The sequence below is a fragment of the Diaphorina citri genome, unplaced genomic scaffold, assembly GCF_000475195.1.
Source record: "Diaphorina citri unplaced genomic scaffold, Diaci psyllid genome assembly version 1.1 scaffold249, whole genome shotgun sequence".
In the NCBI taxonomy this organism is placed as follows: domain Eukaryota; kingdom Metazoa; phylum Arthropoda; class Insecta; order Hemiptera; family Psyllidae; genus Diaphorina; species Diaphorina citri.
Genome location: NW_007377686.1, coordinates 688 through 23551, shown reverse-complemented (window position 1 = coordinate 23551; position 22864 = coordinate 688). Strand labels below are relative to the sequence as shown.

The 22864-nt window shown below is 36.8% G+C and overlaps 2 protein-coding genes and 2 long non-coding RNA genes across 6 annotated transcripts; 2 read left to right on the top strand and 2 right to left on the bottom strand.

Moving 5' to 3' along the window:
- Window positions 1-1638: 1638 nt before the first annotated feature.
- On the bottom strand, window positions 1639-11733 carry LOC103506596. Of its 3 annotated transcripts, XM_026821622.1 has the most exons (6): window positions 11405-11733; window positions 10295-10663; window positions 9244-9325; window positions 8938-8976; window positions 6321-6385; window positions 1639-1763 (listed from the first exon to the last, which is right to left on the bottom strand). In XM_026821622.1, the coding sequence occupies exons 1-6, from the start codon at window positions 11588-11590 to the stop codon at window positions 1710-1712; spliced, it is 795 nt and encodes a 264-aa protein (XP_026677423.1). In that variant the 5' UTR covers window positions 11591-11733; the 3' UTR covers window positions 1639-1709. The 3 variants fall into 3 exon arrangements, with proteins under 3 accessions (XP_026677423.1, XP_026677422.1, XP_026677424.1); XM_026821621.1 differs by lacking the exon at window positions 1639-1763 and having other exon boundaries at window positions 6011-6385; XM_026821623.1 differs by lacking the exons at window positions 1639-1763; window positions 6321-6385 and adding an exon at window positions 7275-7399.
- Window positions 3801-8819, top strand: LOC113466318. The gene is made up of 2 exons (XR_003390756.1): window positions 3801-4076; window positions 8672-8819. It is a non-coding gene; the product is annotated as an uncharacterized LOC113466318 (long non-coding RNA).
- Window positions 11734-15155: 3422 nt separating the features above from the next.
- Window positions 15156-17125, top strand: LOC103506595. Its single transcript, XM_008470993.2, has 2 exons — window positions 15156-15180; window positions 16697-17125. The coding sequence occupies exon 2, from the start codon at window positions 16709-16711 to the stop codon at window positions 17123-17125; it is 417 nt and encodes a 138-aa protein (XP_008469215.1). The 5' UTR covers window positions 15156-15180; window positions 16697-16708.
- A 704-nt stretch (window positions 17126-17829) lies between these two features.
- LOC113466317 lies at window positions 17830-22562 on the bottom strand. Its single transcript, XR_003390755.1, has 2 exons — window positions 22287-22562; window positions 17830-17978 (listed from the first exon to the last, which is right to left on the bottom strand). It is a non-coding gene; the product is annotated as an uncharacterized LOC113466317 (long non-coding RNA).
- Between the last annotated feature and the right edge of the window lie 302 nt (window positions 22563-22864).

Genomic DNA, 22864 nt, shown 5'->3' with positions numbered 1-22864 from the left:
CCTCTTGGGCGTTTCCAGGAAAATCACAGGATCAGGCTCCAGGAAATGTTGCACGGAGGACTCCATAATAACAGCGTCCGTACCAAGCACACAAAGAGTTAAGCGTCACACATTCCACACTACAGATTAGACTACTAGCTGTTAGTTAGGAGGATATAAAAACCTCTCGAAATTATTAACATGACCTGAACAAGGCAATGGTGGTTGTTATACTGAGAATACTCAACAGAGTTGAGAACTCACAATGAGAATGAGAGTCCCGTTCGTTGTACTTGATGAGGGACCGAGTTGTTCTAGTGGGAGTGGCCACGGTGTTTATAAGAGTACTAGTTGTGTACACACGCTACTTGCTCCAAGGTCAAAGTATGTCAAACAATTTGTCTGGTGTAGACAAAATTATTTCTTACAATTTATTAATGGGTAACGATGGTCTTCTACACAGTAGATTAATAGATTTTTAAGTCCGTCCTTCCTTTATTATTACAATAGTAATAAAAAGGTATAAGGGACGGACTATTGTATTCGCTTCGGTGTCGTCACTCTGTCTGTCCCCATAGAAGGACTTATCCAAACCTGGTCGACCTATATATCAAATTAAAGATCTTTTTACCAGGAACACGAAAATGGCGGTGCAAATTTTTTCCAGTAAACCAAAAAGCCAAAACCTGGTCGACCTATATATCAAATTAAAGATCTTTTTACCAGGAACACGAAAATGGCGGTGCAAATTTTTTCCAGTAAACCAAAAAACTGGTTTTGGGGGGGGATTTTTTTCACATTTTCTCACACAAATGAGCTCTGATCTTGAAATTTGTTGCGACGACCTATGAACTCAAAGCGAGAAAGTTTTAAATAACACTTCAGTTGATCATTTAAGATCGGTTTTAGCGTCACCTATGTTAAGCTACGCCAAGCAAGGTCAAAAATTGGATGGGTGACTTCAGTACTATATTGGTAGTTATTAGGAAACATTAAAAGGAATAAAGGGAGAACGGGCTCCAGTCTTAAATTCTGGAGGGACGGGCTCAGCTTTTTTTTTTAATTACCTACCTATGTATTTTCTAGTTATGTTAAGTAGAAATTACAGTGGAAGTGATGTCTACGTAACTCTCAAATATATTTTAATCACCGTTGTTAAAAAAGAAAAAAAATCATAGGGTTAAGCATGAAATCATGAATGCTTGTCACAAATGTCGAGTCCCGAATCATACGAAATTTACTCAAATTTGCCTACAATAGCTAACCACCAACTTACTACATTACACTTAATTTAGAAATAAAATAGCCTATGGTTCATTCAACTGTAGAACTCACTTAAGAAAGGCCCCAAACGTCTGATGGGGCCACAGTAAAATTTCCTTCGTGTATTGAACAAATCTGCCAAATTTTATTAATATCGGAGAAATGCGTCGGACAAATGTGGTGAAATAAACATGAGTAAAATTGTCGCGTTAAAACTTGGAACTTGCTTCGTTCGTTAAGCTTAATCCAGCGAGAGTTTACTAAGCAGTCTGCATACTGGCATCGTGCAGCGCAGCGTTACCTGACTAGGCTAATCAATCTTGCTTAAAAAACCTCTTGTATTCTGAGTACAACGAAAAAAAAAAAAAAAAAAAAATCTCAAATCACAGGACTTACCTTGGTTAATTCTTCTTTATTCATTCCGTACATTCGTTCAATTCTTTCCTTCACATCATCATGAATATCAATCATATCTTCTGGGTCTGTTTTGACACTGATAGTTTCAACTCTGTCCACTCTATCTGAAATTAGAAATACAGAATTACAGAGGTTCTCGGTTTTACAATCACAAAATCAAATTTACTCGGCCACAACAATAATTCTGCTAATATATGTAGAGAAAAAGTTATATTCCTGGTATCTGGATGGGATGCTGTGTGCAGTGTGTAATTCTTTGAAATCGATAATGCTCAGTGGTAAATTTAGTAAAGAAAGGTTTCGAATCACCTTTTGAAATTGAAATGAGGTACCTACCATATTCTTTTAAATTTCAATATATATGCCACTCTTGTCTAATTATAGGACACCTTTGTGCTCTGTAAAGAGTGTACGAGTACCTACCGATATAAAAAAAATGGTAGAATTTAAATTAAAACAAATAAATTAATTTAAAAAATTCAATGATTTATTTGATACTTTATTTCACCTGAATTAAAAACAAGAGGATTACCTAAGCTGTTAATAAGATTACCTAAGCTACATAGTTCAGGTGTGGATGAGCTGCATATTTCTTCAGGATTGTCTGGATCGTCATTTCCCTCGCGCTCAAGATCAGGAAGTTCTGTAACTGAAGATGGAGCAAATACTTCAGGGGGAATGACCTCGGGGTTGTAAGGATAAATTCCAGTCGCACTGAATCCTGATTTGATGTTACTCATAGACATGCATCTGTCCCACACACCATTGAAGACTTTGCCGAATTTCCTTTTCCCTCGCGCTCAAGATCAGGAAGTTCTGTAACTGAAGATGGAGCAAATACTTCAGGGGGAATGACCTCGGGGTTGTAAGGATAAAGTCTAGTCGCACTGAATTGTTACTCATAGACATGCATCTGTCCCACACACCATTGAAGACTTTGCCGAATTTCCTTTTGGTCAACACTCTGTCCCCGTGGTGTTGCCAGAACTTCATTAGTTCTTCATCCCAGAAATGCTCAAATTATCTGAACACCGCTTTATCCAATGGTTGGAGTTCGTGTGTTGTATTAGATGGTAGACAGTACAGAACGATTTCGTTTTTCTCAGCTTCATCTACAATTTTCAGATCAATATGACACTTTGCACTAAAAAGGCAGTAAATTTTAAATTAGAATAGAAAAAAACATCGAAGTTCAAGAAACGCTAAAGCAAAAATCTACCGCAAAACATGTGAATATAGGTAGGTAATTATAATGTACTTTTGGATTTTGGACAAAAAAAAGGGAGTTCCACAGTTTGATTTAAAATATAGTTATAGTTTATATATAGTTCAAGCAGTTAATCCGGTAGGTAACTTTTTTGTGGGCACTTGATTTATTTTGGGAGGAACGACTTGGCGGGGTCTTTTTTATGCCACGAAGTGGTATTTTTTGGGGGGATCTATTAGACCACAACGGCGACCATAGACACAGCTTTGATCCTAGTCTAGAACTCTTGGACTTGGACCAGGCTGTCCAGTGCCCTAAATCACCAAAGTATGGAAAAGTATTTACAATATTCCATATTTCGATATGATGCGTCCAAATTCAAAATTCTGCTTTTCCATTGGCTATTACACTTGTAAGATACTTTTCCATACTTTAGTGAATTAGGGCACACAACGGAGCCTGGAACCTCCTGCTTATTTGGATAGGTACCTACGCTTGAAAATTTTGAGGTTGAAATGTTATCAAAAATATAGGTACCTCATCGGTAAGTATACAAAACCATCGCAAGAAAAAAGAAACTTACGTACTAGGCTCAATTTCTTCTGTCTGCGAGGGTCGGTACTATGGTTGGAGCTAAGCATGGTTATTCACTAGGACTAGGCTATGGTCGAGAGTCGGGACTCCGTTATGCCTAGGCTACGTAACATTACCTGCGCTCTAGTGACAGAAGGGTAAAGCTCATACACACGGTACATACCACGCAGTCGCTTCCTACATCACACCATGACCCCATCACCCCACGCTACAATACATACATGTGTGTCATGTGTCTGTGTCTCATCATTACTCTGCCGACTCTGTACCATCACGGACCGTGTAGTTTCTCAACTCATGAATTAAATGTGAAGTGAATCGTACGATTCGAGCGGTGAGTAGTCAACCACGTGGTTGCCCCCTCTAATATTAATTCTTGCGTATCGGGAGAAAACGGTTGCTTGAGTAAATTCACCACATCAGTACTCGAGTTTATTATCAGGCCACGTGCTATTGGCATCATAGTGTCAGTTGAGTACTTGTAGTGTTGCGCACCGATTCCAGCAGAGGTGATAATATAATATTGTGTTAAAGTTAAGAGTTTGCTAACCATGAAACTAACACGGCGGTAACATAGCCCCGTGGTCACTCGTTTATCTTTGTGGTCAAATATACAGTAAGTACCTACCTACTATACGGAGTACCTATTAGGTACTTGGTACTTAATAACTTTCGATATACCTAATAGGTACCTGGGTAGAATACCTACCTACTATACGGAGTACCTATTAGGTACTTGGTACTTAATAACTTTCGATATACCTAATAGGTACCTGGGTAGAATAGAATATACCTTGTTATACCTTGTTTATCCTGCTGAGATAGGTCTTCCCATTTGTTTGAATTTACCTGTGTGTTTCATTGTTTTTTTCCGATTTTAAAATAAATTTGAGGAAAAATAACAGAATAGAAATTTTATTTTATAAATATATCCGGTAAGTCTACCCTTTACCTATACCTAAGTAGGTACTCATCGGTAGGTAGACAGAGGTAATTTACCTTTAAAATAAATTTGAGGAAAAATAACAGAATAGAAATTTTATTTTATAAATATATCCGGTAAGTCTACCCTTTACCTATACCTAAGTAAGTAGGTACTCATCGGTAGGTAGACAGAGGTAATTTACCCAACTTATTTATAGATACTGTCGCCTTATAAAGACATAAATAAACTAAACTAAAAAATCCCATTATGCCAACAGTTTATTAGAAAGGTCACATTCTCTCATTTATTTACATCAGTGACAAGAATGTATTGTGATGTTTAGAAGAAAAATAGAGCAATAAATACAAATAATACCTAAAATAAGTAGGTGTATACCTACCTGAGAGGTAAAGCAAACAACAAACAAGTTGCACCTAATCAAAAGGTCAATGGGATAATAGACCTTTGCATGGTAATTTCATTCTTCTTTACACTAGTAAGTATAATGGGTAGGTACGTAGGCACTAAATAAACCGTGCATACGTATACCCACCTATCTACCTGTTCAGCGTTTTATTTTCTTTAAGGAAACAGAGTATAATATGTAGGTTTGATTGTACTGAAGCGAAAGGAAGGATTTGAATAATGATTTTCGAGGGGTGCCCTAAACACTTTGTGGAACCATATTGAGCAGCTAATACATCACATTTTCTCACACAAATGAGCTCTGATCTTGAAATTTGTTGCGACGACCTATGAACTCAAAGCGAGAAAGTTTTAAATAACACTTCAGTTGATCATTTAAGATCGGTTTTAGCGTCACCTATGTTAAGCTACGCCAAGCAAGGTCAAAAATTGGATGGGTGACTTCAGTACTATATTGGTAGTTATTAGGAAACATTAAAAGGAATAAAGGGAGAACGGGCTCCAGTCTTAAATTCTGGAGGGACGGGCTCAGCTTTTTTTTTTAATTACCTACCTATGTATTTTCTAGTTATGTTAAGTAGAAATTACAGTGGAAGTGATGTCTACGTAACTCTCAAATATATTTTAATCACCGTTGTTAAAAAAGAAAAAAAATCATAGGGTTAAGCATGAAATCATGAATGCTTGTCACAAATGTCGAGTCCCGAATCATACGAAATTTACTCAAATTTGCCTACAATAGCTAACCACCAACTTACTACATTACACTTAATTTAGAAATAAAATAGCCTATGGTTCATTCAACTGTAGAACTCACTTAAGAAAGGCCCCAAACGTCTGATGGGGCCACAGTAAAATTTCCTTCGTGTATTGAACAAATCTGCCAAATTTTATTAATATCGGAGAAATGCGTCGGACAAATGTGGTGAAATAAACATGAGTAAAATTGTCGCGTTAAAACTTGGAACTTGCTTCGTTCGTTAAGCTTAATCCAGCGAGAGTTTACTAAGCAGTCTGCATACTGGCATCGTGCAGCGCAGCGTTACCTGACTAGGCTAATCAATCTTGTAAGTATAATGGGTAGGTACGTAGGCACTAAATAAACCGTGCATACGTATACCCACCTATCTACCTGTTCAGCGTTTTATTTTCTTTAGGGAAACAGAGTATAATATGTAGGTTTGATTGTACTGAAGCGAAAGGAAGGATTTGAATAATGATTTTCGAGGGGGTGCCCTAAACACTTTGTGGAACCATATTGAGTAGCTAATACATAGTATTATTTCCTATACATATTATGTATAAGACTATACAGGGTGCTGCATTAATCGATGTCCACCCGAAAATGGCGAATACTACAGGTCAAGGGCTACAAAAAGTTCCCCGACCCCTTCTTCGAAATCTCCAGAATAACGGAGATATCCGCCATAGTGTGAACGGATCTTAACTTTTGAAAATGAAATTGGTCTTAAAAGAGAGGTAATATTGTCTTCTATCTACACATCTTACTAGTTTTCTTCTAGCTTTAACACATTTTGTACCATGGTCAAATGATTGGAGCAAGGTCGGGGTACCTGAAAAAAACACAAAATGGCGGATATCTCTGTTATTCTGGAGATTTCGAAAAAGTGGTTGGGGAACTTTTTGTAACCCTTGACCTGTAGTATTCGCCATTTACGGGTGGACATCGATTAATGCAAAACCCTGTATAGGTACCTAAGTAGGTATGTACTTTTTTCCTTCAGCAAAAACAGTGACCGGAACTCTGTGAACTTATTGCGCTTGCACTCCCGTGAAAGGTTATAGGCTACTTTCCGGTTCGTTTTTGTTAAGCTACGCCGAGAAAGACCACTAAATGGATGAGTGACATGAACGGCCATGCCTTAAGGATTTCGGCTAGTATGTAATAATATTTGCGTTAATCACGTGGTGCACATACATACACATAGAAACTCGTACGCCTTATACTTTTGTTAAACTTTCTATTGATCTTTGAAACCTGCGTGTTTACGTATTACGTACATCATAATCACGAAAAATCCATAATAATTATATTTTACATCAGGCCTTTATCAAGAGTGTAAATGCAGTGTAAGGTTTCATGAGTCATTAAGGGGTCCACTACATTACATTGAAATGGGGGTCTTTTCTGATGAAATTCCTGTGTGCGGAGTCCAGTATGTAGGACCATTGCACCCCTAGGGGTCCACTAAACTAGGAACTAGTTCATTCAGTAATAACTACAAGGATGAACTCGGGAGGGATAACAATATTTCACACACAAAACAACAAGTCTTCACCTATTTTTCCTTCCTCACCCCATGGAATTCTTATTTGATCAGAGCTTATTCGGAAATATCAAGTAGGTAAGCGACATTACTGAGGATAAGAGAGTCTAACCAAACAGATCTTTTTGATAAAAAAAAAAAAAAAAAAAAAAAAAAAAATCTCAAATCACAGGACTTACCTTGGTTAATTCTTCTTTATTCATTCCGTACATTCGTTCAATTCTTTCCTTCACATCATCATGAATATCAATCATATCTTCTGGGTCTGTTTTGACACTGATAGTTTCAACTCTGTCCACTCTATCTGAAATTAGAAATACAGAATTACAGAGGTTCTCGGTTTTACAATCACAAAATCAAATTTACTCGGCCACAACAATAATCCTGCTAATATATGTAGAGAAAAAGTTATATTCCTGGTATCTGGATGGGATGCTGTGTGCAGTGTGTAATTCTTTGAAATCGATAATGCTCAGTGGTAAATTTAGTAAAGAAAGGTTTCGAATCACCTTTTGAAATTGAAATGAGGTACCTACCATATTCTTTTAAATTTCAATATATATGCCACTCTTGTCTAATTATAGGACACCTTTGTGCTCTGTAAAGAGTGTACGAGTACCTACCGATATAAAAAAAAATGGTAGAATTTAAATTAAAACAAATAAATTAATTTAAAAAATTCAATGATTTATTTGATACTTTATTTCACCTGAATTAAAAACAAGAGGATTACCTAAGCTGTTAATAAGATTACCTAAGCTACATAGTTCAGGTGTGGATGAGCTGCATATTTCTTCAGGATTGTCTGGATCGTCATTTCCCTCGCGCTCAAGATCAGGAAGTTCTGTAACTGAAGATGGAGCAAATACTTCAGGGGGAATGACCTCGGGGTTGTAAGGATAAATTCCAGTCGCACTGAATCCTGATTTGATGTTACTCATAGACATGCATCTGTCCCACACACCATTGAAGACTTTGCCGAATTTCCTTTTGGTCAACACTCTGTCCCCGTGTGTTGCCAGAACTATGTCATTAGTTCTTCATCCAGAAATGCTCAAACTATCTGAACACCGCCATTATCCAATGGTTGGAGTTCGTGTGTTGTTATTAGATGGTTAGACATACAGAACGATTTCGTTTTTTCTCAGCTTCATCTACAATTTTCAGATCAATATGACACTTTGCACTAAAAACTGGCAGTAAATTTTAAATTAGAATAGACAAAAACATCGAAGGATCAAGATAACGCATAAAGCAAAATCTACCGCAAAACATGTGAATACTAGGTAGATGGCACGTATACCATTTATAAAAAAAAATGTAAGTTCTGAGAGTTTTGTCGATCAAAAAAAATGGAAACTTGTTAAATTAAATTTTCTGTGGCAGTACTGCCAGTAAGTTTAGTGTAGGTACCTAAGAAGGTATTAGGTATTTATCTCTCCTTTGAAAAGAGCGAAGTGCTATTTCAAGAAGGTTGTTTTTACACTCCGACGCTTCTCGTAGAAAATAATTTTATTGCCAATTATTCCCATTTGATTTGAATTATTGTATTGTATTTGTTTTGTTTCTCAGGAACTCCATGGCCTATGACGATGTTTTACTCAAGTTGGGGGAGTTCGGACGTTATCAGAAGAGGATTTACTTTCTCCTCTGTCTTCCAGCTCTCTCCTGCGCTTTTCATAAGCTCATAGGTGTCTTCCTCAACCTCAAAACCCAGTACAGGTATGTATGTATTTATTATTCAACAATTCATTTGATGCTTGATATTCCCTACCTATGTACAATATACCCACTCCATTCTAGGTTATTACCTACCTACTGATTGTTTTCTCTCTTACCTGAGTTGGTGGGTTGGAGACTCGTACTGAGATGGAGGTCTGGAATAAACAAGATGATACAAAAAATAATAAGTAGCCATTTTCAAATGGAAAAATAACTGGAAGGTAGAAGGCTCATCAAATCAGGAGGAAGTGGGTTCGGAGTTCAGACCCCCACTTTCCTACTCACTCTGTCACTCCATTTTCCATCTTATGTACCTATTACTGTACAATTTCAAAATAAATCATAAACGACCTCTGAAATTTTCAATTTCATATTGTCCTAGAATAATTTCAGAAAAGAATGAGTCAATGATGAATATTTACCTCCCATATTCCCAGTGTCATAATAATTTTTCCTCTCTGTCTTCATGTTTTGCAGCAACTTTTTGCACTGTTTAGTTGTTCTCTGGAATTAAATCAAACAGAATTATGGGTAATATACTGTGTGGTTGCCACAACATAAAAAAGTATATCTGATATCAGTAATCAGTATGTGTAAATGGTGTTGTGTGTCACACAGTTCATGTCTATTCTCAACTTTGCTGCTGTGGTGCTACAGAGACCAAACAAAATTTCCAAATTGACGGGGCACTAGTCAATTTGTATTATTATGTTTTTAACTGCCTCTGCAATGCTTTAAGCATGGGAATTGAAATCTGGGGCACTTGAGGAATCATTGACATTTTTTTTCATGAATATATCTTGAGAAATAAAGAAATGGGATCAAAAACAAGAAAATGTAATTTTTTATGTATGAATCATAGGAGTTTTGATTTTATTTTTATAATAAGACTAACTTATTAGTCTTATTATATTATTATTGAATTGTACCAAAAAGCGGCCGAAATGCCGGCAAGCATTGCACTGATTTTAACCAAAAGTTTTGTGTTGCATCCTTGTCACATTTGACAGCTGCATGCCAAATTTCAAATCTCTAGCTCTTACAGTTCTTGAGATATTTTGTTTACAGACAGACACACACATAGACCAAAGGCTGAAACATTGGATGTAGGCTCTAGGGACTTCAAAATGTGTTTTGGCACTAAAAACTGACCATCCAGACCATCGAAAATTTGACCCGATTACATTACTTTCCTTCCTATACCTAGGATAAGGAAAGTAACTGATAAAAACAAACATACATAAAAATACACAAATAAAAATCAACAAACAAAATTATTCAATCTGGCCCCTGTCAGTTGAAATCAACTGCTAAAATTACGGAAATTATCCATTCTGGCCCCGGCAGTTAAAAATAACTGACAGAAATTATCCATTTGGGCCCAGCAGTTAAAAATAACTGACAGGGGATCTATTTGGGGCCTGAGGGTAAACTCTTCATTTTAGTGTGGGCACTGAGAGTGTTAAATTTTACCAGGTGATGGGTGTCAGTACTTTTCTTGGCAGTTGCAACAACTTCTTTGACTTCCATTATACTGGCATAATCTTCATCACTACTTAAAATAGGATCTTCTCCAACTTGGACTTCATCAATGAAATCAGATTCAGGTAGTTCTTCATCAAAATCTGGGGTGGAAGAAGTACATGGTTGAGGTTGGCTAAGAAGATCTTGGACCATAGCCTGATGTTTCCTTTTCAGGGATGACTGCCTTGGAGCTTTAATATGAGCTGTTGTTTGTGACTGTTGGCATTTAAATTTGTGAGGTATTACTCCTGGATGTAATCTGATTGGACCTTCTTTCATGATTTGGAATCTAATGTAGTTCTCCATATCCTGTTCCAGCTGAAAGATTAACAGAGACAATCAAGTTTTTAAAGTTACATACTTACCTACATAAAAAAAATAGAACTATCAAACTTCTTTTTCTTTAGGAATGTATAATAGGTATTTTGTCAAATAAGAAAAAGACCTTAAAAAAAAAAAAAGAAAAAAAAAAACAATTTTTTTTATAATATTTAGATCATTCCAAAGTTTTGAGGTTAGAATGGAGTAAAAATAGCTCTTTTTTATAAGTGCAGCCCTGCTAACATCTTCCAGATTAGGTATATGAAATCCTTTTAGTAATTCTGGGGACTTTTTCACTTAGTATACTTAAAAACTATATTTTGACTGAGCCAGCTGACGGTTAGAGCTGAGCCAATGCAGCCATTGTGATAAGGGCTTGAGCCTATAGGTACTGAGCCGTTATCCCGCATGTATTGTGTTCATCAGTTATAGAGCAAGTAGCCATTGTGATAAGGGCTTGAGCCTATAGGTACTGAGCCGTTATCCCGCATGTATTGTGTTCATCAGTTATAGAGCAAGTTCTTTTCTAGCATATAAAATTGTGGAGGCACCTTGAGATAGAGGTCTTATCGTCTCACAATTGAAGAGAGAAGAATAGGAGAAAGCTAGCCGTTAAGAAAACGAACCTTATGCCAACCATCTCGTCTGACAGACTAAGGTCTCACAGACCGGTCTGTTGTCATTTTGACTTTTAAATATAGGTACCTATTTGGGATGCATGTATATTTAGGTACTTACATTAAAGTGCTCTTCACAAACAAATGCTGTGGTTTTGTTTGACAAGGGATCTGCTCGTCTCATGGCTGTTAACCAAGCCTTTCTCTGTTTTACATCTTTGGGCACATGAATAAAAAGTTTATCAGGGGTAGCCACTGTAGTACTAGTACATTTAGGTACAACACAATATTTATATGATCCTGACATTATAATGGTTATGAGACACTAAATTCAAAGTTTATAGAGAGAATAACACAGGGTCCAACTTTACAGCATGAGTTCTCAGCAACCCTTAACTTTAACCTTTCAAACAAAAAGTAATTAATAGACAATGTTCTTTAGAAACCAAAACAAAGGTGTGTTCCGGCGGAACATTTGATTTTTGACAAAAATACGGATTGTTCCGGGAAATAACGTACGGTTGGCAACCCTAATAGAAACTGAAAATGTTGAGTGGAGGTCTGGAAGAGCCAACAGAATTCTGAATCTTGTCTCTGAATAAATAACTAAAAGAATCTACTGTTATCTGGGGTAGTAGGTAGGTAGCTATTAGCTATTATTCGTTTAGTGGGTAAACTCAATAAAGTTGTCACATCTTTTAAATAAGTGAACTGGGTATTTCCACTAAATGGATGAGTTTTCTGTCACAGCCCCCCACTCATTGAGTTATCTCCTACTTTGTACGATAGTTCAGTCGGTAAGTATACTTATTCTGGGGTCATGATATTGACGTGCAACAAATTTCGCACAGATAACTGCCGATGCCCTTTATTTCATTCCTTAATTCCCAGCCGTTTCTGAGATATAAGCGTGGTTCGCAAATCACGAACCACCCTGTATATATATACCTATGTAGGTACTTATTATGGATGAATATTGTTTTCTGATGAATTGAGAATTAAACGCCCTTTATTTCATTCCTTAATTCCCAGCCGTTTCTGAGATATAAGCGTGGTTCGCAAATCACGAACCACCCTGTATATAAAAAAAAACGGGGGAAAAAAAATCCATATGGAGATTTTTGGAAAGTAACTAACATAAGTAGTTGTTCTTTATAATTGTGCATAATACATAGGTAAATTAAAAAAAAAAAAAATCTGTGATTTTTGTGTGAATTTAGCTGTTTTGAGAATTTTTACTGAACATTCTATTATTTACTTTAATGTTTTTCTTGATGTACCTAGTAAAAAAAAAATTGAACAGGGCTGAGATAGGCCATTCTGAGATGTTCTTGGCAAGTGGAAAATGATGTGGTAACTTAACACAGATGTGTGAATTTAGCTGTTTTGAGAATTTTTACTGAACATTCTATTATTTACTTTAATGTTTTTCTTGATGTACCTAGTAAAAAAAAAATCATGTATTCTTCTGGATCTCGCAAGTAGGTATCTCTTGGAGCCTGAGCCAAGTAGTACCTACATACACATCTTCACGATAGTGACCCAAAAATTGATCAAATTCATCCATATTTAAAGAAAAAAAAATGTATATATGAAAAGAAAAAAAACAAAAACAAAAACGCACCTAGTTAGAACTGAAAATCACACGATAAATGATCAAAAATTCAAGGTAGGTAGGTTTAGAGGTCAGATGGTCACCATCCAGGTACTAACCACGCGCAACGTTGCTTAACTCCAGTGATCCGTGGGAAACTAGTGCATTCAACATGTTATCATTCCAAATGAAAATACTTGTTTTGACAAATCCCGGGTAAAATTACAGTGTTGCCAACGAGTATCACACGCTTAGCATCATCTTAGGTAAAACCGGTCTTATCCCTTATCGGAATTGTTTATAAATACCATTCTATTTTGAACGGGCTCAGAACGTGCTTACCTCTGAGTACGTTTTTTCCCAAGTACATTCTCAGAACGATCTGAAGAACTTGTTTATAAATACGGGTGTGGAAGTGTGGGTACTAGTACCTACCAAGTTCAGACGAGTTTTTTTTTTTTTTTTTTTTTTTTTTTTTTGTAAAAAATGTGAACAATTACCAGATGATAAACGTCAATTCAAACATACATAATTGACATAGACACCCACTCAATGACACATGACATTATTTTTATCATCAGTTGAGTTATCTTCTCTTTTCCATACTCGGGCAGTTATCTGTGCGAAATTTGTTGCACGTCAATATCATGACCCCAGAATAAGTATACTTACCGACTGAACTATCGTACAAAGTAGGAGATAACTCAATGAGTGGGGGGCTGTGACAGAAAACTCATCCATTTAGTGGAAATACCCAGTTCACTTATTTAAAAGATGTGACAACTTTATTGAGTTTACCCACTAAACGAATAATAGCTAATAGCTACCTACCTACTACCCCAGATAACAGTAGATTCTTTTAGTTATTTATTCAGAGACAAGATTCAGAATTCTGTTGGCTCTTCCAGACCTCCACTCAACATTTTCAGTTTCTATCCAAATGTTTGTTAAGGTTCAAGCCAACCGTACGTTAGTTACCGGAAAATCCGTATTTTTTAAACCGATTTTTTTTTTTTTTTTTTTTTTTTTGCGATAGAAAAAAAATGTGAACAATTACCAGATGATAAACGTCAATTCAAACATACATAATTGACATAGACACCCACTCAATGACACATGACATTATTTTTATCATCAGTTGAGTTATCTTCTCTTTTCCATACTCGGGCAGTTATCTGTGCGAAATTTGTTGCACGTCAATATCATGACCCCAGAATAAGTATACTTACCGACTGAACTATCGTACAAAGTAGGAGATAACTCAATGAGTGGGGGGCTGTGACAGAAAACTCATCCATTTAGTGGAAATACCCAGTTCACTTATTTAAAAGATGTGACAACTTTATTGAGTTTACCCACTAAACGAATAATAGCTAATAGCTACCTACCTACTACCCCAGATAACAGTAGATTCTTTTAGTTATTTATTCAGAGACAAGATTCAGAATTCTGTTGGCTCTTCCAGACCTCCACTCAACATTTTCAGTTTCTATCCAAATGTTTGTTAAGTTCAAGCCACACACACGTTAGACACTTGAAAATTGACAACTGGTGGTCAAATGTGAATTCTGTGAATTGGTTACCTAGGTTCAAGTACTTCAATACAAATAATTTTGTTACACCATGTACCTACTCAACTAGGTATAAACACCGTACAATAAATCATTAGGTATTGACTGTTGGGCCTTGTAGCAAATTGATAAAACTAATAAAACTTTATGGCTCTCCTTCACACACGGTCACACGCATACACTATATCGTATTAAATGTGAGTGAATGTTTCACTATTTGGTTAGACTCTGAAAGTCACCTCCGGCGTGCAAGACTAGTGTGATAACCACTCGGCCACGGAGGCATAATCAATTCACCGGGTATGGAGTTTATATCAACAAAATTGGAAAAGTTCATACCGGATAGTGTGATAACCACTCGGCCACGGAGGCATAATCAATTCACCGGGTATGGAGTTTATATCAACAAAATTGGAAAAGTTCATACCGGATAATTTATTATTATCAGCAACATTAGTTCAGTGTCAGGGCAATGTGCTCAAATTTAACTTAGTTACCATTATTATCATGATAAGTTACTACTGATACCGACATAAGTTTATCATTCAAATAAAACTTCTATTTATTTAATAATACCTATTGAGTAGGTATTGATAGTCCAATTTTGTATTTGTTCAATTAAGGTCATATTCATTTGAATGAATCTGGCATTCTTGATAAGCATATTCAGAGTTATCTGAGTGGCAATGGGTGACCCTAACCACAGCATTTGTTTGTGAAGAGCACTTTAATGTAAGTACCTAAATATACATGCATCCCAAATAGGTACCTATATTTAAAAGTCAAAATGACAACAGTAATATCCACCTGTTTGAATTTTGGTTAAATTTGTCTTCATCCCAGATTGAAACTCAAAACTAAAGCTAAGATCCTACTATTTGACAAACAGGTAAATTTTTGGCTAAAATAGAGACTATGCACTCATTTTGGAAAGGTTTTAATGGAGTTATAAACATAAAATCTTTACTTACCAATTGAGCACATAGTGTTCTAAAATAGAGACTATGCACTCATTTTGGAAAGGTTTTAATGGAGTTATAAACATAAAATCTTTACTTACCAATTGAGCACATAGTGTCATTTATTTAATAATACCTATTGAGTAGGTATTGATAGTCCAATTTTGTATTTGTTCAATTAAGGTCATATTCATTTGAATGAATCTGGAATTCTTGATAAGCATATTCAGAGTTATCTGAGTGGCAATGGGTGAGGGCTATGATATGGACCTCATTCACAAACTACATAGGTACATAGATTACTAGACGATACATTTTACCCTCAATACTTCTATTGAGTCATGAGAGTACGGGAAATAGATACCCATGCGTAAATCTAAGTAGGTACGTAACTACTCCCTATGTATAGAAAAGAAAACAGACCCTTGAAATTTTTATCTTATGATCAGAAATCCAATCATACCCACACATGTTCACCCTACAGCTAGAGATAACACATAGTGTCGATTTGAGCCAAATATATTTGCCTGTTTGGCAAATGGTGGGATCTTAGCTTAAGGGGGGAAGGTAGAAATGAAACTTTTTGCTAGGACTTAATAAATAAATGTCCAAGGGAAGGTAGATGTAGATACTTGGGTATTTTAAGAGTGTTCAAAATATAGTTTTTAAGTATACTAAGTGAAAAAGTCCCCAGAATTACTAAAAGGATTTCATATACCTAATCTGGAAGATGTTAGCAGGGCTGCACTTATAAAAAAGAGCTATTTTTACTCCATTCTAACCTCAAAACTTTGGAATGATCTAAATATTATTAAAAAAAAAATTGTTTTTTTTTTTAAGGTCTTTTTCTTATTTGACAAAATATTATACATTCCTAATCAGGCCTAAGGCCAGCCACTCACTATCAGGTGGACCTCACAGGTAACCTGATCAGGTCCACCAGTCAAGTCTACCTAATAGCGTGTGCTCATCAAGTATAGGGTAGACCCGACAGGCGGAACTTTTCAGCCGTACCTGTCAGGTTTAAGTTTAAATGATAGTGTGCGTACTCATGAGGTATCAGGTAGACCTGACAGGCGGACCTGATCAGTGCACCTGAGATACATTCCTAAAGAAAAAGAAGTTTGATAGTTCTATTTTTTTTATGTAGGTAAGTATGTAACTTTAAAAACTTGATTGTCTCTGTTAATATTGACATTCCTAAAGAAAAAGAAGTTTGATAGTTCTATTTTTTTTATGTAGGTAAGTATGTAACTTTAAAAACTTGATTGTCTCTGTTAATCTTTCAGCTGGAACAGGATATGGAGAACTACATTAGATTCCAAATCATGAAAGAAGGTCCAATCAGATTACATCCAGGAGTAATACCTCACAAATTTAAATGCCAACAGTCACAAACAACAGCTCATATTAAAGCTCCAAGGCAGTCATCCCTGAAAAGGAAACATCAGGCTATGGTCCAAGATCTTCTTAGCCAACCTCAACCATGTACTTCTTCCACCCCAGATTTTGATGAAGAACTACCTGAATCTGATTTCATTGATGAAGTCCAAGTTGGAGAAGATCCTATTTTAAGTAGTGATGAAGATTATGCCACTATAATGGAAGTCAAAGAAGTTGTTGCAACTGCCAAGAAAAGTACTGACACCCATTTGATGAAGAACTACCTGAATCTGATTTCATTGATGAAGTCCAAGTTGGAGAAGATCCTATTTTAAGTAGTGATGAAGATTATGCCAGTATAATGGAAGTCAAAGAAGTTGTTGCAACTGCCAAGAAAAGTACTGACACCCGTCACCTGGTAAAATTTAACACTCTCAGTGCCCACACTAAAATGAAGAGTTTACCCTCAGGCCCCAAATAGATCCCCTGTCAGTTATTTTTAACTGCTGGGCCCAAATGGATAATTTCTGTCAGTTATTTTTAACTGCCGGGGCCAGAATGGATAATTTCCGTAATTTTAGCAGTTGATTTCAACTGACAGGGGCCAGATTGAATAATTTTGTTTGTTGATTTTTATTTGTGTATTTTTATGTATGTTTGTTTTTATCAGTTACTTTCCTTATCCTAGGTATAGGAAGGAAAGTAATGTAATCGGGTCAAATTTTCGATGGTCTGGATGGTCAGTTTTTAGTGCCAAAACACATTTTGAAGTCCCTAGAGCCTACATCCAATGTTTCAGCCTTTGGTCTATGTGTGTGTCTGTCTGTAAACAAAATATCTCAAGAACTGTAAGAGCTAGAGATTTGAAATTTGGCATGCAGCTGTCAAATGTGACAAGGATGCAACACAAAACTTTTGGTTAAAATCAGTGCAATGCTTGCCGGCATTTCGGCCGCTTTTTGGTACAATACGAGGTATGTACATAGGTAGGGAATATCAAGCATCAAATGAATTGTTGAATAATAAATACATACATACCTGTACTGGGTTTTGAGGTTGAGGAAGACACCTATGAGCTTATGAAAAGCGCAGGAGAGAGCTGGAAGACAGAGGAGAAAGTAAATCCTCTTCTGATAACGTCCGAACTCCCCCAACTTGAGTAAAACATCGTCATAGGCCATGGAGTTCCTGAGAAACAAAACAAATACAATACAATAATTCAAATCAAATGGGAATAATTGGCAATAAAATTATTTTCTACGAGAAGCGTCGGAGTGTAAAAACAACCTTCTTGAAATAGCACTTCGCTCTTTTCAAAGGAGAGATAAATACCTAATACCTTCTTAGGTACCTACACTAAACTTACTGGCAGTACTGCCACAGAAAATTTAATTTAACAAGTTTCCATTTTTTTTGATCGACAAAACTCTCAGAACTTACATTTTTTTTTATAAATGGTATACGTGCCATCTCGGACCCGTGCCCGAGTATGGCACGTCTTGGGCATAGGCTCTAAATGCCATACTCGGGGGGGTCCGAGATGGCAAATCTTGGGCATAGGCCCTAAATGCCATACTCGGGCACAGGTCCGAGATGACACGTCCAGGGCATAGGCTCTAAATGCCAATAGGGCAGAAAAACGGCATAGGCCGTAACGTGACATAGGTCACAGCATCTCGGTTTAGGCCGTATAGTGACGGAGGTCACATCGTCTTGGGTATAGACCCTAGTGTGACATAGGTTACACCTACCAGGACATAGGTCCCATCGTCATTCACAGCGACTATGGTGGACAACTATTTAGTTCCCCCCCATATTTAGTACATCAAGATCCCGCATTTAGTTTGGTAAATGATCGCATTTACTACAACGTGAGAAGCGTTGAATATTGAAATCACTTTCTCACTATCCCCTATCCCTACTTTTTTGGTATAATTCAATAATAATATAATAAGACTAATAAGTTAGTCTTATTATAAAAATAAAATCAAAACTCCTATGATTCATACATAGAAAATTACATTTTCTTGTTTTTGATCCCATTTCTTTATTTCTCAAGATATATTCATGAAAAAAATTGTCAATGATTCCTCAAGTGCCCCAGATTTCAATTCCTATGCTTAAAGCATTGCAGAGGCAGTTAAAAACATAATAATACAAATTGACTAGTGCCCCGTCAATTTGGAAATTTTGTTTGGTCTCTGTAGCACCACAGCAGCAAAGTTGAGAATAGACAGGAACTGTGTGACACACAACATCATTTACACATACTGATTACTGATATCAGATATACTTTTTTATGTTGTGGCAACCACACAGTTGGTAAATGATCGCATTTACTACAACGTGAGAAGCGTTGAATATTGAAATCACTTTCTCACTATCCCCTATCCCTACTTCCTGAGACCTGAGACCCTCCCCTTTGTAAATACATAGCTTGCATTCCTGACACGACCCTTTAACCTTTAAAACTGCATTTACCAGGGCCGGAAGTAGAAACATGAATTGGGGACTGGTATGTATGTGCTGCGCTTAGCATAGAAGGTAACCTCAACCTTACAAGACGGGTGAAGGCCTCAGAGGGTAGTACTTACTTTAGGCTGCATTCCTGACACGACCCTTTAACCTTTAAAACTGCATTTACCAGGGCCGGAAGTAGAAACATGAATTGGGGACTGGTATGTATGTGCTATGTGCTGCGCTTAGCATAGAAGGTAACCTCAACCTTACAAGACGGGTGAAGCCCTCAGAGGGTAGTACTTACTTTAGGCTAGCTACAAACGTTTCAGTAAAATTGAACTTTATTGGTGTATTAGAGGTGTCTATCAGTAGGTAGGTATATACCGTTATCTGTACATCGATGTACATCGTTTCAGGTAGAAAATGTGAATTTTTCATTTTCGTTGGAGCCCTCCAGAGACTGATCTAGCTAGACAGAGTACTGACTACAGACTACCTATAATGTCTATCAGGGTACAACGAAGCATCTGTATAGTACATATAGTGAGTCATCTTCGGATTCACCATTGTACAATTCACATTGTTATAGATGAGAGTTCTTTGTGGGCGCTCATAATATGTACGCTGTTATAATCTGTGCTTATAAAACCTGCTCTGAATGATGATAATTTGTTGATTCCCTACCTATATTTATTTTGCACCACGGTTGAGCCAAGGCTGGGTGCGGCGGGGTGAGACTTGTTTCACCAACTCTTATGTTAGGTAAGCTACGAGTAAGTAAGAGTATTACTAATCAGGAAATGAAGTACATACATATTAGATCTGTTTGGTTAGACTCTCTTATCCTCAGTAATGTGATAATTTGTTGATTCCCTACCTATATTTATTTTGCACCACGGTTGAGCCAAGGCTGGGTGCGGCGGGGTGAGACTTGTTTCACCAAGGCGTACTTACTCGTATGTTAGGTGAGCTACGAGTAAGTAAGAGTATTACTAATCAGGAAATGAAGTACATACATATTAGATTTGTTTGGTTAGACTCTCCTATCCTCAGTAATATCGCTTACCTACTTGATATTTCCGAATAAGCTCTGATCAAATAAGAATTCCATGGGGTGAGGAAGGAAAAATAGGTGAAGACTTGTTGTTTTGTGTATGAAATATTGTTATCCCTCCTGAGTTCATCCTTGTAGTTATTACTGAATGAAATAGTTCCTAGTTTAGTGGACCCCTAGGGGTGCATTAGTCCTACATACTGGACTCCGCACACAGGAATTTCATCAGAAAAAACCCCCATTCATAAAAGTGACCTATATTTGGCAAAAAATGGGCCGTTTTGCAAAAAAAATTGCAAATTTAAAAAATGCCATTTTAATTATCATAGAGATAACAATTTAGATATTTAGGAGAGTGTGAAATATTTACACCGGTTTTCAACCACACGTTTTCAACAATACGAGGTAAGCCTAGTTAGCTTGAAAGGTAGCGCGTCTGCCTTGTAAGCCTATGTCGCGGGTTTGTCTCTGTTTAAATATACATAAGTGTACAGTTCTATGTGTATGTATGTGCACCACGTGATTAACGCAAATATTATTACATACTAGCCGAAATCCTTAAGGCATGGCCGTTCATGTCACTCATCCATTTAGTGGTCTTTCTCGGCGTAGCTTAACAAAAACGAACCGGAAAATAGCCTATAACCTTCACGGGAGTGCAAGCAATAAGTTGACAAAGTTTTCCGGTCACTGTTTTTGCTGAAGGAAAAAAGTACATACCTACTTAGGTACCTATACAGGGTTTTGCATTAATCGATGTCCACCCGTAAATGGCGAATACTACAGGTCAAGGGTTACAAAAAGTTCCCCAACCACTTTTTCGAAATCTCCAGAATAACAGAGATATCCGCCATTTTGTGTTTTTTTCAGGTACCCCGACCTTGCTCCAATCATTTGACCATGGTACAAAATGTGTTAAAGCTAGAAGAAAACTAGTAAGATGTGTAGATAGAAGACAATATTACCTCTCTTTTAAGACCAATTTCATTTTCAAAAGTTAAGATCCGTTCACACTATGGCGGATATCTCCGTTATTCTGGAGATTTCGAAGAAGGGGTCGGGGAACTTTTTGTAGCCCTTGACCTGTAGTATTCGCCATTTTCGGGTGGACATCGATTAATGCAGCACCCTGTATAGTCTTATACATAATATGTATAGGAAATAATACTATGTATTAGCTACTCAATATGGTTCCACAAAGTGTTTAGGGCACCCCCTCGAAAATCATTATTCAAATCCTTCCTTTCGCTTCAGTACAATCAAACCTACATATTATACTCTGTTTCCCTAAAGAAAATAAAACGCTGAACAGGTAGATAGGTGGGTATACGTATGCACGGTTTATTTAGTGCCTACGTACCTACCCATTATACTTACTAGTGTAAAGAAGAATGAAATTACCATGCAAAGGTCTATTATCCCATTGACCTTTTGATTAGGTGCAACTTGTTTGTTGTTTGCTTTACCTCTCAGGTAGGTATACACCTACTTATTTTAGGTATTATTTGTATTTATTGCTCTATTTTTCTTCTAAACATCACAATACATTCTTGTCACTGATGTAAATAAATGAGAGAATGTGACCTTTCTAATAAACTGTTGGCATAATGGGATTTTTTAGTTTAGTTTATTTATGTCTTTATAAGGCGACAGTATCTATAAATAAGTTGGGTAAATTACCTCTGTCTACCTACCGATGAGTACCTACTTACTTAGGTATAGGTAAAGGGTAGACTTACCGGATATATTTATAAAATAAAATTTCTATTCTGTTATTTTTCCTCAAATTTATTTTAAAATCGGAAAAAAACAATGAAACACACAGGTAAATTCAAACAAATGGGAAGACCTATCTCAGCAGGATAAACAAGGTATAACAAGGTATATTCTATTCTATTCTACCCAGGTACCTATTAGGTATATCGAAAGTTATTAAGTACCAAGTACCTAATAGGTACTCCGTATAGTAGGTAGGTACTTACTGTATATTTGACCACAAAGATAAACGAGTGACCACGGGGCTATGTTACCGCCGTGTTAGTTTCATGGTTAGCAAACTCTTAACTTTAACACAATATTATATTATCACCTCTGCTGGAACCGGTGCGCAACACTACAAGTACTCAACTGACACTATGATGCCAATAGCACGTGGCCTGATAATAAACTCGAGTACTGATGTGGTGAATTTACTCAAGCAACCGTTTTCTCCCGGTACGCAAGAATTAATATTAGAGGGGGCAACCACGTGGTTGACTACTCACCGCTCGAATCGTACGATTCACTTCACACTTAATTCATGAGTTGAGAAACTACACGGTCCGTGATGGTACAGAGTCGGCAGAGTAATGATGAGACACATGACACACATGTATGTATTGTAGCGTGGGGTGATGGGGTCATGGTGTGATGTAGGAAGCGACTGCGTGGTATGTACCGTTTGTATGAGCTTTACCCTTCTGTCACTAGAGCGCAGGTAATGTTACGTAGCCTAGGCATAACGGAATCCCGACTCTCGACCATAGCCTAGTGAATAAAACAAACCATGCTTAGCTCCAAC

Coding starts and splice junctions, on each gene's coding strand:
- LOC103506596 (XM_026821621.1), bottom strand. CDS start 11,590: ATGTCAGGATCATATAAATATTGTGTTGTACCTAAATGTACTAGTACT. Junction 10,664..11,404: donor TTTGTGAAGAGCACTTTAAT/GTAAGTACCTAA, acceptor TTAATCTTTCAG/CTGGAACAGGATATGGAGAA. Junction 8,977..9,243: donor TGACACTGGGAATATGGGAG/GTAAATATTCAT, acceptor TGTTTATTCCAG/ACCTCCATCTCAGTACGAGT.
- LOC103506595 (XM_008470993.2), top strand. CDS start 16,709: ATGGAGAACTACATTAGATTCCAAATCATGAAAGAAGGTCCAATCAGA.